Source organism: Adiantum capillus-veneris, chromosome 10, assembly GCF_014529385.1.
Source record: "Adiantum capillus-veneris isolate H3 chromosome 10, ASM1452938v2, whole genome shotgun sequence".
Lineage (NCBI taxonomy): Eukaryota > Viridiplantae > Streptophyta > Polypodiopsida > Polypodiales > Pteridaceae > Adiantum > Adiantum capillus-veneris.
In genome coordinates, this window is record NC_140940.1 from 149,145,906 (window position 1) to 149,160,006 (window position 14,101).

The 14,101-nt window shown below is 44.8% G+C and overlaps 1 protein-coding gene across 1 annotated transcript in view; it reads left to right on the top strand.

Annotated features, from left to right (window-relative positions):
- The first annotated feature begins 384 nt into the window (after positions 1-384).
- PANK2 (pantothenate kinase 2) overlaps positions 385-14,101 on the top strand; it is a 132,189-nt gene continuing 118,472 nt past the window's right edge. The window contains exons 1-2 of the mRNA XM_086522207.1: positions 385-541; positions 610-756. Of these exons, the coding sequence (XP_086378333.1) occupies positions 520-541; positions 610-756 (169 nt within the window). The 5' untranslated portion in view covers positions 385-519. The remainder of the gene's footprint in view (positions 542-609; positions 757-14,101) is intronic.

A 14,101-nucleotide genomic window follows, 5' to 3' on the forward strand; every position in this document is an offset into this window, starting at 1 on the left:
TGATGGATAGATCTTTGAGGTCACTTGGGATCGTTACTCTTCATCTTCATCATCTTCTTCTAGCCTCCCTTGCAAGCCTTAGATTTAATTGTTGAAGATGCCTTGCGAGAAGTCAAAAGTTTGGAAATATCAACAGGTGTCTTCCAAGACTTCTTGAAAACCAAGCCGCTTACTATATGGGCTCTCTCTCTCTCTCTCTCTCTCTCACACACACACACACACACACACACACACACACACACACACACACACACACACACACATCTCTCTCTCTCTCTCTCTCTCTCTCTCTCTCTCTCTCTCTCTAATATGGACACGTGGCAAGGAGGGATGGAATTCCTCCCTGTTTTATTAATGGAAGATAGATTAATAGTATAGATAGATAGACAGTATAGAAGTCGGGATTCAAAGGCGAATTCAGACCTCGTCACTGTTGCTGACGTCTCAGCTGAGGAGGCAAGCATCAACCTGCCCAACAACAAGTACAAGGGCTTCGCCTTCACAAAGAATAACGGCGCCATGAACACGTCTGCGCCTACAGGTAGGTAGAGAGAGAGAGAGAGAGAGAGAGAGAGAGAGAGAGAGAGAGTGACGGCTTTGCTTTCATAGGTTCTGTGATGCACCGCTCATCATCTCGGCCTCAACTGGACTTGAGTGGCGCGGCCATCCATGGCTCACCGGAAGCAGATCGTGCACCAGCCATTCTCCTTCCAAATCAGAGTGATGACATTTCTCATTTTGCCATTGACATTGGAGGTAATCGGCACATGTGTGTGTATAAGTGCATGCATGTTTTGATAGATAAGGAATCCAGGACTTAGTAAAGGTTAAGCATGAACATAACATAACGGGTAGACAAGTTGATTCTTTTTATGGCATTAGGAATGTACATGTCTAAGGCAATTAATCTTTTTGTGTTTGAACTTCGTTTATTTCTAAGTTGGAATAATGAACGAGTATGCTCCATCGAGGTAGGAAGAGTAGCAAACGAGCTTCTCTAAACTTTGTATATGTGCACTTAAGCTTTCCTATTGCATGAGAAGATAAGGCCATGAAATTGAGAGGAGTCAATTAGTTGTGCATCTAATGTGAACTTATATTTTGTTAATCTTAGTCATTAATGAGACATAGGCTTTTTAAGGATTTTTTTATTGGATAGGAAAACTATATTTGGGCTCTATATAAGAGCTCTTTGGTTGTGACTTTGTATCCATCAAGTCATAATTAATCGGACCAATCTCAAGCTTGGCTTGCCTGTGTGTGTGTGTGTGTGTGTGTGTGTGTGTGTGTGTGTGTATGTGTGTGTTTTTTTGGCAGGAAAGGAGGGTGTATTCTATGTACAAAAGAGATGTCGAAGAGAAAATCTCCAAATGAACAAAGGCCGGTGACTGTACTACTGACGCCGAGGAAGTAGAATCCTCTCCAACTCGCTTTGGACGCTTCCTTCAATAATGTCCTTTCTCACCACAATTGTTGCAATGCCGCTTTGCCTTCAAGGCGTCGCGCTCGGCATCACTCTTCTTGTCTTTGGTGCTGTTGCTTTTCTTCTTAACCTCTGCTTCTTGTTGTTGTTGAAAGAACCGGTCAAGGCTTCGGAGCCTGACTTGTTCCCCATTTTGAACCGCTCCTCTTGGTCCAAAACCATTGGAACTAGCTCGTCCCAAGTGATAGTATTCAGTCAGCCACTGCTAATCAAGAAAGAGTAGACGTTGGTGTACCGGGGAGGCAATTGGGCCAAAATTTGAATGGCCATTTCCTTTGAATTGATAAGCTTTTCCATAACTTGAAGCTCTTGTATCTTGTTGATATGATCTTGCATAGAAGTGTGCTTCGCATCCAAGGTTCTCAACTGCACCTCAAGGAGAAAGCCGATCCCACATCAACTTCGCATCCTTCATTAGCCGTATATGGCCAACATCAACTTCGCATCTTTCATTAGCCGTATATGGCCAATCACTACTGGTGTACTGCTGAGGATAATAAAGGACTGGATCCATGCATTGACATGCTCCCATAACTTCGTTCCCTTTGGGTCCTTTGGCATTTGAAAGTTGCTCGAGACAAATCTTCCAAGCTCATAAGAGTCAAAGACCACCATCATGGTTGCTCTCCAAATGGCATAGTTGTCTCCATTCAATTGCCGATTCGAGGGAAAGGTAGGGAGTATAGGTATCTTGATTGGTTGATCACCTACGCCGGAATAGAACTGGGACCAATCTCCCCATTCTTCATTGACGGTGTTGTCACCGCCGCCGATCCCATCCTCATGGTGTCCTTCGTCACCATGGGCTAAATATGTTTCAGAATCATCACTTTTCTTCATGGTGTTGGAGAATTTGGCCATGTGATGCGGCTAGGTCGAATTAGAAGATAGAAAATTCGCAAATTTATCCACTGCAGAGCCGAAATCAGCCTCAAAAGAGTGAAAAACGCAAAAAAAAAAGTAAATTGTCTCTTTTCCTCGCTGAAAAATCAGCACCACCAACTCGCACAAATCACCAATCCAATTCAAGAGCACGTTGGGGCTCCCATACCATGTCAAATGTCATGTGACGCATCCAACCCTATGTATCCGTGGACAAGCTATAGCATGACCAGGGTTCAGTTCAGTTAAGTCAATCTAGAATAGGAAGTGATCTGTCACTTTTGTGAGTCTGCTCGCAAACCGTGCATGTCCAGACACTTACAGTATCTGCATATCCTCTGGTTGCACACAACATGATCATCAGCAATACCATCAGAATCCATCAGGATCATTTTACAGAGCAGAAAACCTATTTTCCCTATTTTTGACATTTTCACTTATTATTTTTAAGCGACTTTTGTTGGAAAGTAGGTAGGGCAATTTTGCTAAGTTGTATAAATAGAAACCTATCACTAGCACTTTCTGGCAGAAGAAGAAGGAGAGCAACAGGCACCCAGTGCAGCAGGCCCTCTAGAGAACCTTCTCAAGCAAGAACCACCCTTCAGCCTGGCGATTTCAGCCTTGGAAGACTTGGCATTTTCCCCTCACACCAGGCCAGCGTTTTCATCACTTGTAGTCTCAGCCATGCCAACGTTTGCAGCTCTGCTATCGCAGCGAATTCAGCCCATGATCATCGTTTTGAAACAGCCATAAATCAGCGTTTTCAGCAGCGTTTTTGCTATCAGCAGTTGGCGTTTTTGAAGCAACAGAAATTCAGCGATTGAAGCCTAGCAGATTCAACATTTTTAGACAACATGATATCAACGTTTCTAGTAGCATGAATAGTAGCAGATCAGCCCCGTCATTGTCGACAGTTGCAAATTCACAAGCATTCCCAAGCATTCAGTTTTCAGCCCTAGTCTCGTCATCATCGGCACCACCGGCCTCGACATAGCATCACTTAGACTTGCATCAGCACTTGTACGAGATTGCGCAATCAATACTAGACCACTCGCCATCGAGAGTGGGGCCCTCGGAGGAGGGTTTGACAACTTGTCTGGTGTTGTATTCTTCTCTCTCTATCTCTCAGTCTCATGTCCTTCATTCACAGTGTTCATCCACTTTGTTTGGGATCACTTGCACTCTCTCATTAAAGAACGGAAGGCTCTCCCTTCCCTAAGTAAAAGGAACCCTTGAGCTAAGTCCGGAGCACTCATCTTGAGCAAAGTTCAACATTCACTTCCGTTGCACCTTACATTGGTATAAGAGCTTTGGCAGTGTTCTGTATCACTCAAGGGAAGAACCACATAATTTTTTTTTGCTTGTTGCGGTCCCATGTAACCCAAGTTCGCTTGGGCGTGTCGATTCCTAGTCGTGTTTTTGAAGAGTGACAGGAATCCCAAGAAAGAAGGGCTTGTCCAGCCTTCCCTTGTGTCTCTTTTCACTCATTGAGAGCGGACTGTGCACTTCGCGGCCGGCCAATCGACGCGAGGTGGGAAAAAGCAACCTTGGTGTGAGCGCAAGGCCGCAAAGGGGTGCGCCCACCGAAAAGAGCAGAACTCGGGTGAAGAGAAGATCCTTCTCTAACGCAGATTGCAAGGGAAAGAAGAACCACAAGAACCGCAAGAACCTCAAGACCCTCAAGAACCTCGAGAACACAAGAACCTCAAGACCCTCAAGATGGATGGTCATTACCCGAAGCGGAATGGATACTTCGCTTGGAGGTGATGAGCATGAGAGAGGCGAAGAAGAATTCTCTCCACAAGGAGGTTTTTCTGACCCTCCCCTTTTCTCATCCACGCCAAGGATTGCACTAACTCCTATGGAGGAGTTGAAGCAGTTGTGAAGTTAGAACGCGAAGAAATCAGAGCAGAAAGAAAAGCAGAAATGGATCGCAAGCACAAAGAAAGAAGAGCCAAAATGGAGCGCGAACACCAAAAAAGAAATGCAGAAATAGCCCGCGAACACGAAGAAAGAATGGCAGCCATAGCCCGTGAAAACGAAGAAAGAATGACAGCCATAGAGCGTGAGCATAACGAAAGGAAAGCCGCCTTGTTGTGACTCTTTTCTCAAGTGCAGGCATAGATGAAAGAGATTCGGGAAAAGGAGACTCTCTCAGTTTCGTCTTCTCCAAAGCCAGACACATAGGATTTGCATGATGATACGCATGATGAATTGCATGATAATGATGAGCATGATGATTTGGATGATAAGGACAAGCATGATGATTTGCATGATGATCAAGATGTGATTTCTCACAAGCATGACGATTTGCATGAAGATGATGTGATTGTTCACAAGGATGATGTGCTAGTTGATACTTTTTCTAGCGAAGCTACCCTCGTTGCAGATTCGACCAATCACGAAGAACCGATCTTGGCTCTCGAGCCTAGGTCCAAAGAACCCCTCAGGAAGAACGATCTTGGCTCTCGAGCCTATGTCCAAAGAACCCTCACAGGAAGTACTATGTGTTCGAGTGATTAGTCAGCACGCATTGTACGAGTGTTTCATTCATGATCGTTTCTTGTATTTTAGTCAGCGTCTGTATGTGATCCCTTTTCCTAGGCATGACATAATGTACGTTGAGCATGATTCGCTCATGAATGAGCACGGATGTATGCGGATTTCTCATGAAAAGCTGAAAAGTATGTATTCAAGGAAGTCACATTCCATGTCTCTTGCTTGGCATGACACTGTTTCCGAGAGAGCACAAGAAGGATTGAGCATCAAGCATGGGCATGTCCATTGTGATTTGCCACAATTGATTGATTTAGATCAGAAACACAAGATTCGATCCCATTGTTTGCGTGTGTTTGATGAATGGTTTGGCACTCCGTCTATATGTTCATCTACATTGCATGCACAGTCTTTAAAGAAGACTAGAATTTTTCCAGTCACTTTCCATGGAATGGGTATGTTCATGTTTTTCTATTGAAAGTGGTTTTAGGAATTTTCATCTTCGGAGATTCTTGAAGAAGGTAAATGCATGACTCTAGACGAAGTGGAAGCATTGAAGATGACTTTACTTTTGGCGCGGCCCAAAGAAGCAGGCATTGCAGACCTTTATGAAGTTCAAGTATCGCACGACCCACACATCAGAGTGGGCCGGCGAAGAGTCCTTTCCAAGGTTCCGGATGTTGTTGGCGATCTTCCTCGACGCCATACAGTTCAGTATCAGTAGTACAGCACCTCACTTTGAAAAGGAGGAGATGTCACGTGACACATCCAACCCTGTCTGTCCGTGGACAAGCTACAACATGATCAGGGTTTAGTTTAGTTAAGTCAGTCTAGAATAGGAAGTGATCGGGCACTTTTGTGAGTCTGTTTACAGACCGTGCATGTCCTGACACTTAGAGTAGCTGCATATTCTCCGGTTGCACACAACATGATGATCAGCAGTACCATCAGAATCCGTCAGGATCATTTTACAGAGCAGAAAACCTATTTTCCCTATTTGTGACATTTCACTTATTATTTTTAAGTGACTTTTGTTGGAACGTAGGTAGGGTAATTTTGCTAAGTTGTATAAATAGAAACCTAGCGCTAGCACTTTTTGACAGAAGAAGAAGGAGAGCAACAGGCACCCAGCGCAGCAGGCCCTCTGGAGAGCCTTCTCAAGCAAGAACCACCCCTCAGCCTGGCGATTTCAGCCTTGAAGACTTGGCGTTTTCCCCTCAAATCAGGCCAGCGTTTTCATCACTTGTAGACTCAGCCATGCCACCGTTTTCAGCCCTACTATCGCAGCGAGTTCAGCCCATGACCAGCGTTTTGAAACAGCCATAAATCAGTGTTTTCAGCAGCGTTTTTGCTATCAGCAGGTGGTGTTTTTGAAGCAGCAGAAATTTAGCGATTGAAGCCTAGTAGATTCAGCGTTTTTAGACAGCATGACGTCATCGTTTCCAATAGCATGATCAGTAGTAGATCAGCTCCATCATTGTCGACAGTTGCATATTCGCAAGCATTCCCAAGCATTCAGTTTTCAGCCCTAGTCTCGTCATCGTCGGCACCACCGTCGGCCTCGACATAGCATCACTTAGACTTGCATCAACACTCCTACCAGATTGTGCAATCAATAGTAGACCACTCTCGCCATCGAGAGTGGGGCCCTCAGAGGAGGGTTTGACAACTTGTCTGGTGTCGTATTCTTTTCTCTCTATCTCTCAGTCTCATGCCCTTCATTCACAGTGTTCATCCACTTTGTTTGTGATCACTTGCACTCTCTCATTAAAGAACACAAGGCTCTCCCTTCCCTAAGTAAAAGGAACCCTTGAGCACAGTTCGGAGCACTCATCTCGAGCAAAGTTCAACATTCACTTCTGCTGCACCTTCTATCAAAGGTGTAGCGGAAAAAGTGTGAATGGATGAGAAACTGGTCCGCAACCGCGAGCAAAACACCTCTTTGTGATGGGCAACCAATAGATCTTGTGTCTATCGCGATGGATCTCCTCGCCACATCAAGGATTAGCAAGTACCGCCCACCGAACGGGTACCGGATCTCGCCGAGTGCAAAGCAACACCGGGAGGATGTGTAGGCCACTGGGGAGAGGGAGCGCTAGAGGTAGAGAGAGATCGCAGGGAAAAACGTTGCAGAAGAGGGAGATTGACGGGCCTGCAGAAAACACTAGAGAGAGGAAGGGCACAAACTACAAAAGGCTAGCAACACAGAAAACGCTAGAGAGATAGAGAGTGCCCAAACGTTGGAGATCTGCACTGAATAACATGCCAAATATTACAAAGGGGGGGGCCTACATTGGGAAACTATCAGTTTGCCCTACTTAACCTGATAAATATGTAAACTCACTAAAAGTGACCTGGGACACATATTTAGTAGGAGAATTGTAGAAGACTCGATACTCTAACCCCGAGAAACCCTAGGAACGGGGGTCTTGTCTCATGCCAGCCTAGCGGGTGAGCATCATAGTGAAGTGCACCATCGAGAATAGGTACGTCTCCCTCAAGTACAATCGGGCATAGCCACAAAACAACCCTCACTCCCTAATCTGCTCCTAGGAGATATCCGAGCTACCACTAGACAGGAAAACGAACTCTTATAAAACGTGAAAATTAAGCACCTCTAGGTACCAACAATGAAACATTTTTATTAACAAAACATAGCCATTCTATAAGTGTAAACAACCATCCGTTAATGTTGTAAACAACAATACTCGTAATCTTAACATGTCTTACTCAGTATTTGACAATTTTTGGCCAGTGAAATTGTTCTTGATACAACGTGCTTAGAATGTCTAATAAACGGATTTGAGCAGCACTTGGGACTCCGTTGCGACACCTAATTAGGGAAACAGGCGCCACTGTTAGTTTCAAAGGCTCGTATTCCCCAAATGTGGAATATGTCGGTTGGAGTATTTCTTCTGTTTCCTCAACCTCATGAGGTTCCTCAGCACTAGGTTGGCTTGGAGGCGGTCCCACATACGGCCAGAGTAAACTGACATGGAAAGCATTATGGATCTTCCAATTAGGCGGTAGCTCTAATCGAAAAGTGACATCATTCACTCGCTCAGTGATCTTAAACGGCCCATAGTAGCGGGTAGAAAGTTTTACCACCTTCCCCTTATGAGATGCTTGTTTCTTAAGTCTTGCCTTCTCAAACTTGAGTAAGACTAATTGTCCGACTGTTAAGTCTAGATTCCTTCTGTGCTTGTCTGCAGCTTTCTTATGCTTTTCCTGAGAGCGTAGAATAGCTCTCCTAACTTGCCTGTAGGCTGTGTCCAAATCTCGGACAAATTCATCTGCTGCAAAGATCTTATCCTTAGTTAAAAGGATGGGTGGAAGCAAAGGCTTACCATAGAGAATCTCAAAAGGTGCTTTCCCCGTCGATGAGTGTATGGTATTGCTATACGCATACTCGACGAGAGGCAAGTATTTCTCCCAGTCAGATTGCCGGTCTGACACATAAGCTTTTAACATATCCAATACTGTGGAATTGGCTATCTTACTTTGCCCGCCTGTTTGAGGATGGTAGGCAGATGAAAAATTCAGCTTTGTACCAAGATTATCCATCAAGGCACGCCAAAAATTTCCTGTCATGCGAAGATCTCGATCACTCACAATAGACTTAGGCATTCCATGATGCTTAAAGATCTGTGCTAGAAAGACCCTAGCCATATGATCTGCTTTGATCGTTTTCTTGACTGGTATAAAGTGTGCTTGCTTGCTAAACCTGTCCACAATGGTCCAGATCGCGTCATTTCCAGTCTGAGTTCTAGGGAGGTCCATGATGAAGTCCATGGCAATACTTTCCCAAGGTTCATTAGGCACAGGCAAAGGTTGTAGCAACCCAGGCGTCTTATGCCGATCATACTTCACTTTTTGGCAAACCAAGCATTCCCTGACATACTTATCAATGTCTGCTTTAAGGCTAGGCCAAAAGAAATATCTTTCCATTGCTAAGGTCGTAGGGAGAATACCCCGATGACCCGCATAAGGCGAAGCGTGTGCTTCATCCATGATCTTCTTTCTTAATGGTTCCGCCACACATATGGCCTGATGGCGGTAGAGATAACCTTCCCGAATGGAATAGGGAAACTCATTCTCTCCACGATGTAGCTTTCCCCAAATGGTGGAGAAGTCTGGATCATTCGGATACAAATCCGGTAGTGCTTCTAATTCTTGGTGATCCACCGAAGTGATAGCGTTCACCCTTGGCCGCCTAGACAATGCGTCTGCGACCACATTCTTGCTCCCAGCCGTGTGAAGGATCTGGAAGTGAAACATAGACAAAAAGTTTGCCCATCTCATCTGCTTCTCAGATAGTTTCCTTTGCGTAAGAAAATACCGCAAACTCTGGTGATCAGTCTTGATCACAAAATCTGCTCCTAGAAGATAGTACTTCGAGTTGGATAATGCGTGAATCATAGCTGTGAGTTCCTTTTCGTAGATTGATGCATGCAACTCTGCATCCTTAAGCCGTCTGCTTTCATAAGCCACTGCATGGCCTTCTTGGTTTAACACTGCTCCGATGCAATCGCATGAAGCATCGCAGCGAACCTCAAATGGTTTCCTTAAGTCAGGCACCATCAAAATAGGTCCATGGCTAAGCAAGTACTTGAGCCGATCAAAGCTCCTTGTTGTCTCGATCCCCGTCTGAAAGGAATCTTCTTCTTTGTCAAATCATGAAGTGGTCTTGCTACATGAGCAAATCCTCGGACAAACCGTCGGTAATACGAACATAATCCGAGGAAACTACGTACATCATGTACCGTAGTGGGAATAGGCCATTCTTCTACCACTCTGATCTTGGCAGAATCCATACTCACTTGATTATGAGAGACTATATGGCCGAGATAGTGTATCTCTGAGAGAAAGAACTCGCTCTTCTTTGCATTCACATGCAACTCATGCTTTTGCAATTCTTGAAACACTAAGTCCAAGTGCTTCTGATGTTCCTAGTCTGACTTAGAGAAGATGAGTAAAAGCTTGATACGGGCTGAAAATGCGGTCCATCATGCGATTGAACGTCGCAGGAGCATTGGTCAAGCGGAAAGGCATTACCAAAAATTCATATAGTCCAAAGGTTGTGCGGAAAGCAGTCTTATGGACATCCTCAGGGGCGATCCGTATCTGATGATACCCACTCTTTAAGTCTATGCGACTAAAGACGCTTGCACCCTACAACTTATCAAGTATATCATCAATCCGAGGGACCGAAAAGCGATTCTTGATTGTGATCTTGTTTAAAGACCTATAGTCTATGCACATTCGAAACGTGTCGTATTTCTTCTGCACCAGTAGAACTGGAGAGCAGTAGGGTGAAGCACTTGGCCGTACTAGAAGCTCGTTGACTTGCTTCAAAATTTCCTCTTGTTGAGCAAGACTTACCCGATAAGGGGGTTGATTGGGAGGCGAGCTACCCGGTATGAGATCTATGCGGTGATCTTCCGGGCGTACCGGAGGGAGTTCATCAGGAAGTGTTTCCGTGAAACAATCTTTGTACTTTTCAATAAATTGAAGACGCTTAATTTCCAGACTAGAGAGAGAGTCCCTACTAGTTTTATCCTTCTCACGTGCAAAAATCAAGTAAGCAGAAACACACTTCTTCATTTCTTTCTTAATGGAGATATGGCTTACAATTGGGAATTGCCAATCTCCTGCATCGGCATGAATCTTTATTTTCTTACCCCCATGATCAAAAGTGAGTGTCTTTTCCACATAATCGGGAATAGGTGTCATGTGGAAGTGCCATGGCATACCCAAGATGATATCACATCCCTCGATGGGTGCCATCAAAAATGATTCGCGGTCCTTGTACTCGCCAATCCGAAGATTGAGCTGTCCTTGCACGGGAGTTGCATTGGTTGTCAACCCCTTGAATGCCGATCCGGATGTAACCGGTGTGCCAAGCTGAACCGGTGTGAGGCACAATCGTTCCGCGGTATCCAGGGAGATGAAGTTATCCGTGGATCCGGGATCATAAAGAATCAGTACTCGCTGGTTGTTCAAAGACCCCCAGCCCTTCAGAAGTTGACGCTTCCCTTTCTCCGTTTCTGTGTTTCCTTGAACATCTGGAATTGAGTTCGAGCTTGGCGGTGTGGGTTCCTTCCTTGCTTTCTCTTGCCTCGTAGAGGCTTGTTCTTGCCGTTGCTGCTTTAGCGGGCAATCCGATTTCATATGTCCTTTCTCGCCACAGTAGAAGCATCTTCCTTCCTCTCTGAAAGTTTGAAGTTGAGTAGGAGAAAGATACTTAGTTCGCTTGCCATTGCCCTCTGGCTTCTTAGAGTGATCATCGTCCCTAGATGGAGGACGTTTTCTTCCTTGGCTCCCATGGTCATCGTAGACCCATCTTTGTCTTGCACGGTAAGTGCTATGCTCCATTTTTCTAGGCGTCCCAGTTGAGTGCAAATCCTCAGCAATGATTGCTGACTCCATCATCCTTTGAAGAGTATCATGCGGATACACCTTCATACTCTTTCGAAGCTGCGGTTGGAGACCTGCTTCGAACTTTCTTTTCTTTTCCTCGTCGGCAATCTTCATGAAGGGAGTGACCTTCAGAAGAACCGACCAATACTTGTCCACATAAGTCGTTACTCTTTCATGTTCCTTTTGGGCAAGCCAGTCCCATTCCTTCCGTATGTCCTGCTCGAAGTCAGGTGGAAGAAATTGTTCATAAAATTCAGATTTGAAGCTCTCCCAAGTTCTGGCCTAAGAACCTTCCAGAATCTTGGCTAACCACCAATTACTTGCCGTTTCCTTGAGGTGCATCCCCACATGGCGTAATTTGGATCTTTCTGTGAAGTGCCCATTGGTAAAGGCAACTTCAAACTGTCTGATGAAGGACAGTTCTTTGGAGATGTCTCTCCGTCCGTTGTAGGTTTCGAACTTGATGTCCTTGTCGCTCGATTTGAAGACTCTCATGCGATGTTGAGACTTGCGACCATGCTTCTTGAATCGAGGCTTATCTTTAGGTTGATGTAGGGTAGTAGCAGTAGTAGCGGCTTCCTTCTTCTGACGAGATGATCGAGAAGTAGAAGTATAATCTAGACTAACAGCGTAGGATTATGCGCAACGACAAATACCTAGATTGATTTCTAGGAGGATTATTCTTCTCGGATTGAGAAGGTGGAATTGAGTTAACAGATTCTCGAATGAGGAAACGTTCGATCTGTTGGAAAGACGCGAATGACGAGTTCTTCCACGGCTCGTAAGTTTGATGATGGTGAAGGATATCCTCGAGGTACTAGAGGAAGGACATGAACCGGTAAGCTAAGTATTGAATTATTGAATTTTTGAATTTTTGTTTAATTTAATTTTTAAGTTCTTTTTTGAGAAAGGACCAGCTCAACTCACCATTGAGCAAGATTTGGAATCTTTCCGGTTTCTCCCGGGCAGTTCAGTTGGACCTCTACAGTTGAGGACAACTGTTTATAAGTGAGAGGGATGTTGCTAAATTGGCTTTATCTGACAGAAAAATAATTCTAAATGAATTATTGGATTTATAAGTGAGAGGGTTTTCTCGCTTGGAACACCAAGGAAAAATAATTCTAAATGAATTATTGGAATTTTAAGTGAGAGGGTTTTTCTCACTGGAGACATCTGAGTACAGAATATTCCTAGTGCGTCATTCAGAGTAATGACGGGAGCACTGTGAAAGGGAATATCTGTAAGGCCACCAGGAACGGGTACTTCTGATGCGTCACATCAGATGGGTGACAGGGAGCATCGGGAAGAAGTATACGACCATCCGGGAACGGACATCTCTGATGCGTCATAGGATGGGTGACATAGAGCATCGTGAAGGAGATTGTACGGTAAGTTCGGTAGGAAAGGACTAGGTGATGGGTATTCCTAATGTGTCACAAGGTGGGTGACGGGTGCATCGGAAAGGGAATATCCATAGTCGGGAGGAAATTCTGAATTGTGTTAGAATTGTGCACAAGGAAAAGCAAGCACTTGAATGAAGATGGGTTCAGAGGAAACTTTTAGGAAAAACAGATGCTTTTTGAGAAAGCGGGATTGCCTTTCTGGAAAGCAGATGCTTTCTTGCGAGGAAGTCTATGTCTGCATTGCAACTGTGCATGTGATTGCATCTAGGGACGCCTGGGAAGTGCTGTGAAAGCATTGTTTTTAACTTATAGGTTTTATTGAGTTTTTGGGCAGGTTCAGACTATTTTTTAAAATACGCCGGTCGCCCACTTAATAAGTGGGTAGCCATCTGATAAATAAGGCAACAGATCAACCAGCGTTTTCTCTCTCTCTCTTTTCTGGTAGAACAGAAAAAGAAAAAGAAAAAAAAAATGAATATTAAAAAAAAAAAAAAAAAAAAAACGGCCGCGATCTCTACGCGAGCAGCTATTCGTGCCCGTGGCTAGGAGCTATAAAAGCATCACATGCCCTTACTCAGAGAGGAAGATCAATCTTTGCAAGGAGGAGATGCTGCTACAGATTTCAGCCGTAAAGAAGACGTTGCCGGTGATGCCCATGGCTGCCCCAAGTGTACCAGATGTCGTCAAGACCCAGTGCGCGAGTTCCCTCGCGAAGAAGTGCCTACGGAGCGTGTTTTCATTGCGACAAGCTGCTGTTTTTCTCTGTTTTCAGCCCATAAACGTCGTAGACGGGGCTGATTTACGAGAAGGAACCCGAGAACACACCTCTTTTGTGTGTAGGATTGGAAGAGAGGATTTTCTATGCAGAGATCTCTTCCGGGGAATTGCTTTTTTTTTTCAAGAACCGAGTTGCGTTTCGAGCGTCGAGACTTTGAAGGTAACGATTTTCATGTTATGATCTCTGAGTATTTGATTGCAGGTGTACTTCCTCTTCGTGAGGGAGTAGGAGCAGAGGAAGGCATGAGCCTTTGCAGGAGAAAGCGCTCTGAGGAACTAGAGCTAGATCAGCCCAAGGGTTTCGTACCCGAGTTTGGGAAGTAGATCCACGGATCGGAGAGAGGTAGTCTCTCAAGTTGTGATCCGGAAGTTGGTATTCCCAAGTAAGGACTTCGTGTCCGGGAAAGCAAAGTTGTTCTGTGGGAAGAGGACTCTGGAAAGAGAGTTGGAAAAGAGTTGCAGGGATGCCATGCCATGAGTCTGGAAGGTGAGATCCAGAGGCGAGAACCTTGATTCTCGAGGAATTGGAATAAGGAACGGAAGTTCCTTGGAATAGGGTTTTGCCCTAGGAATCGGAAGCTGAGGCTTCCGGGAACCATCAAGTCTTATTCTAGAACGAATGTGGTAATACGTTTGGTTC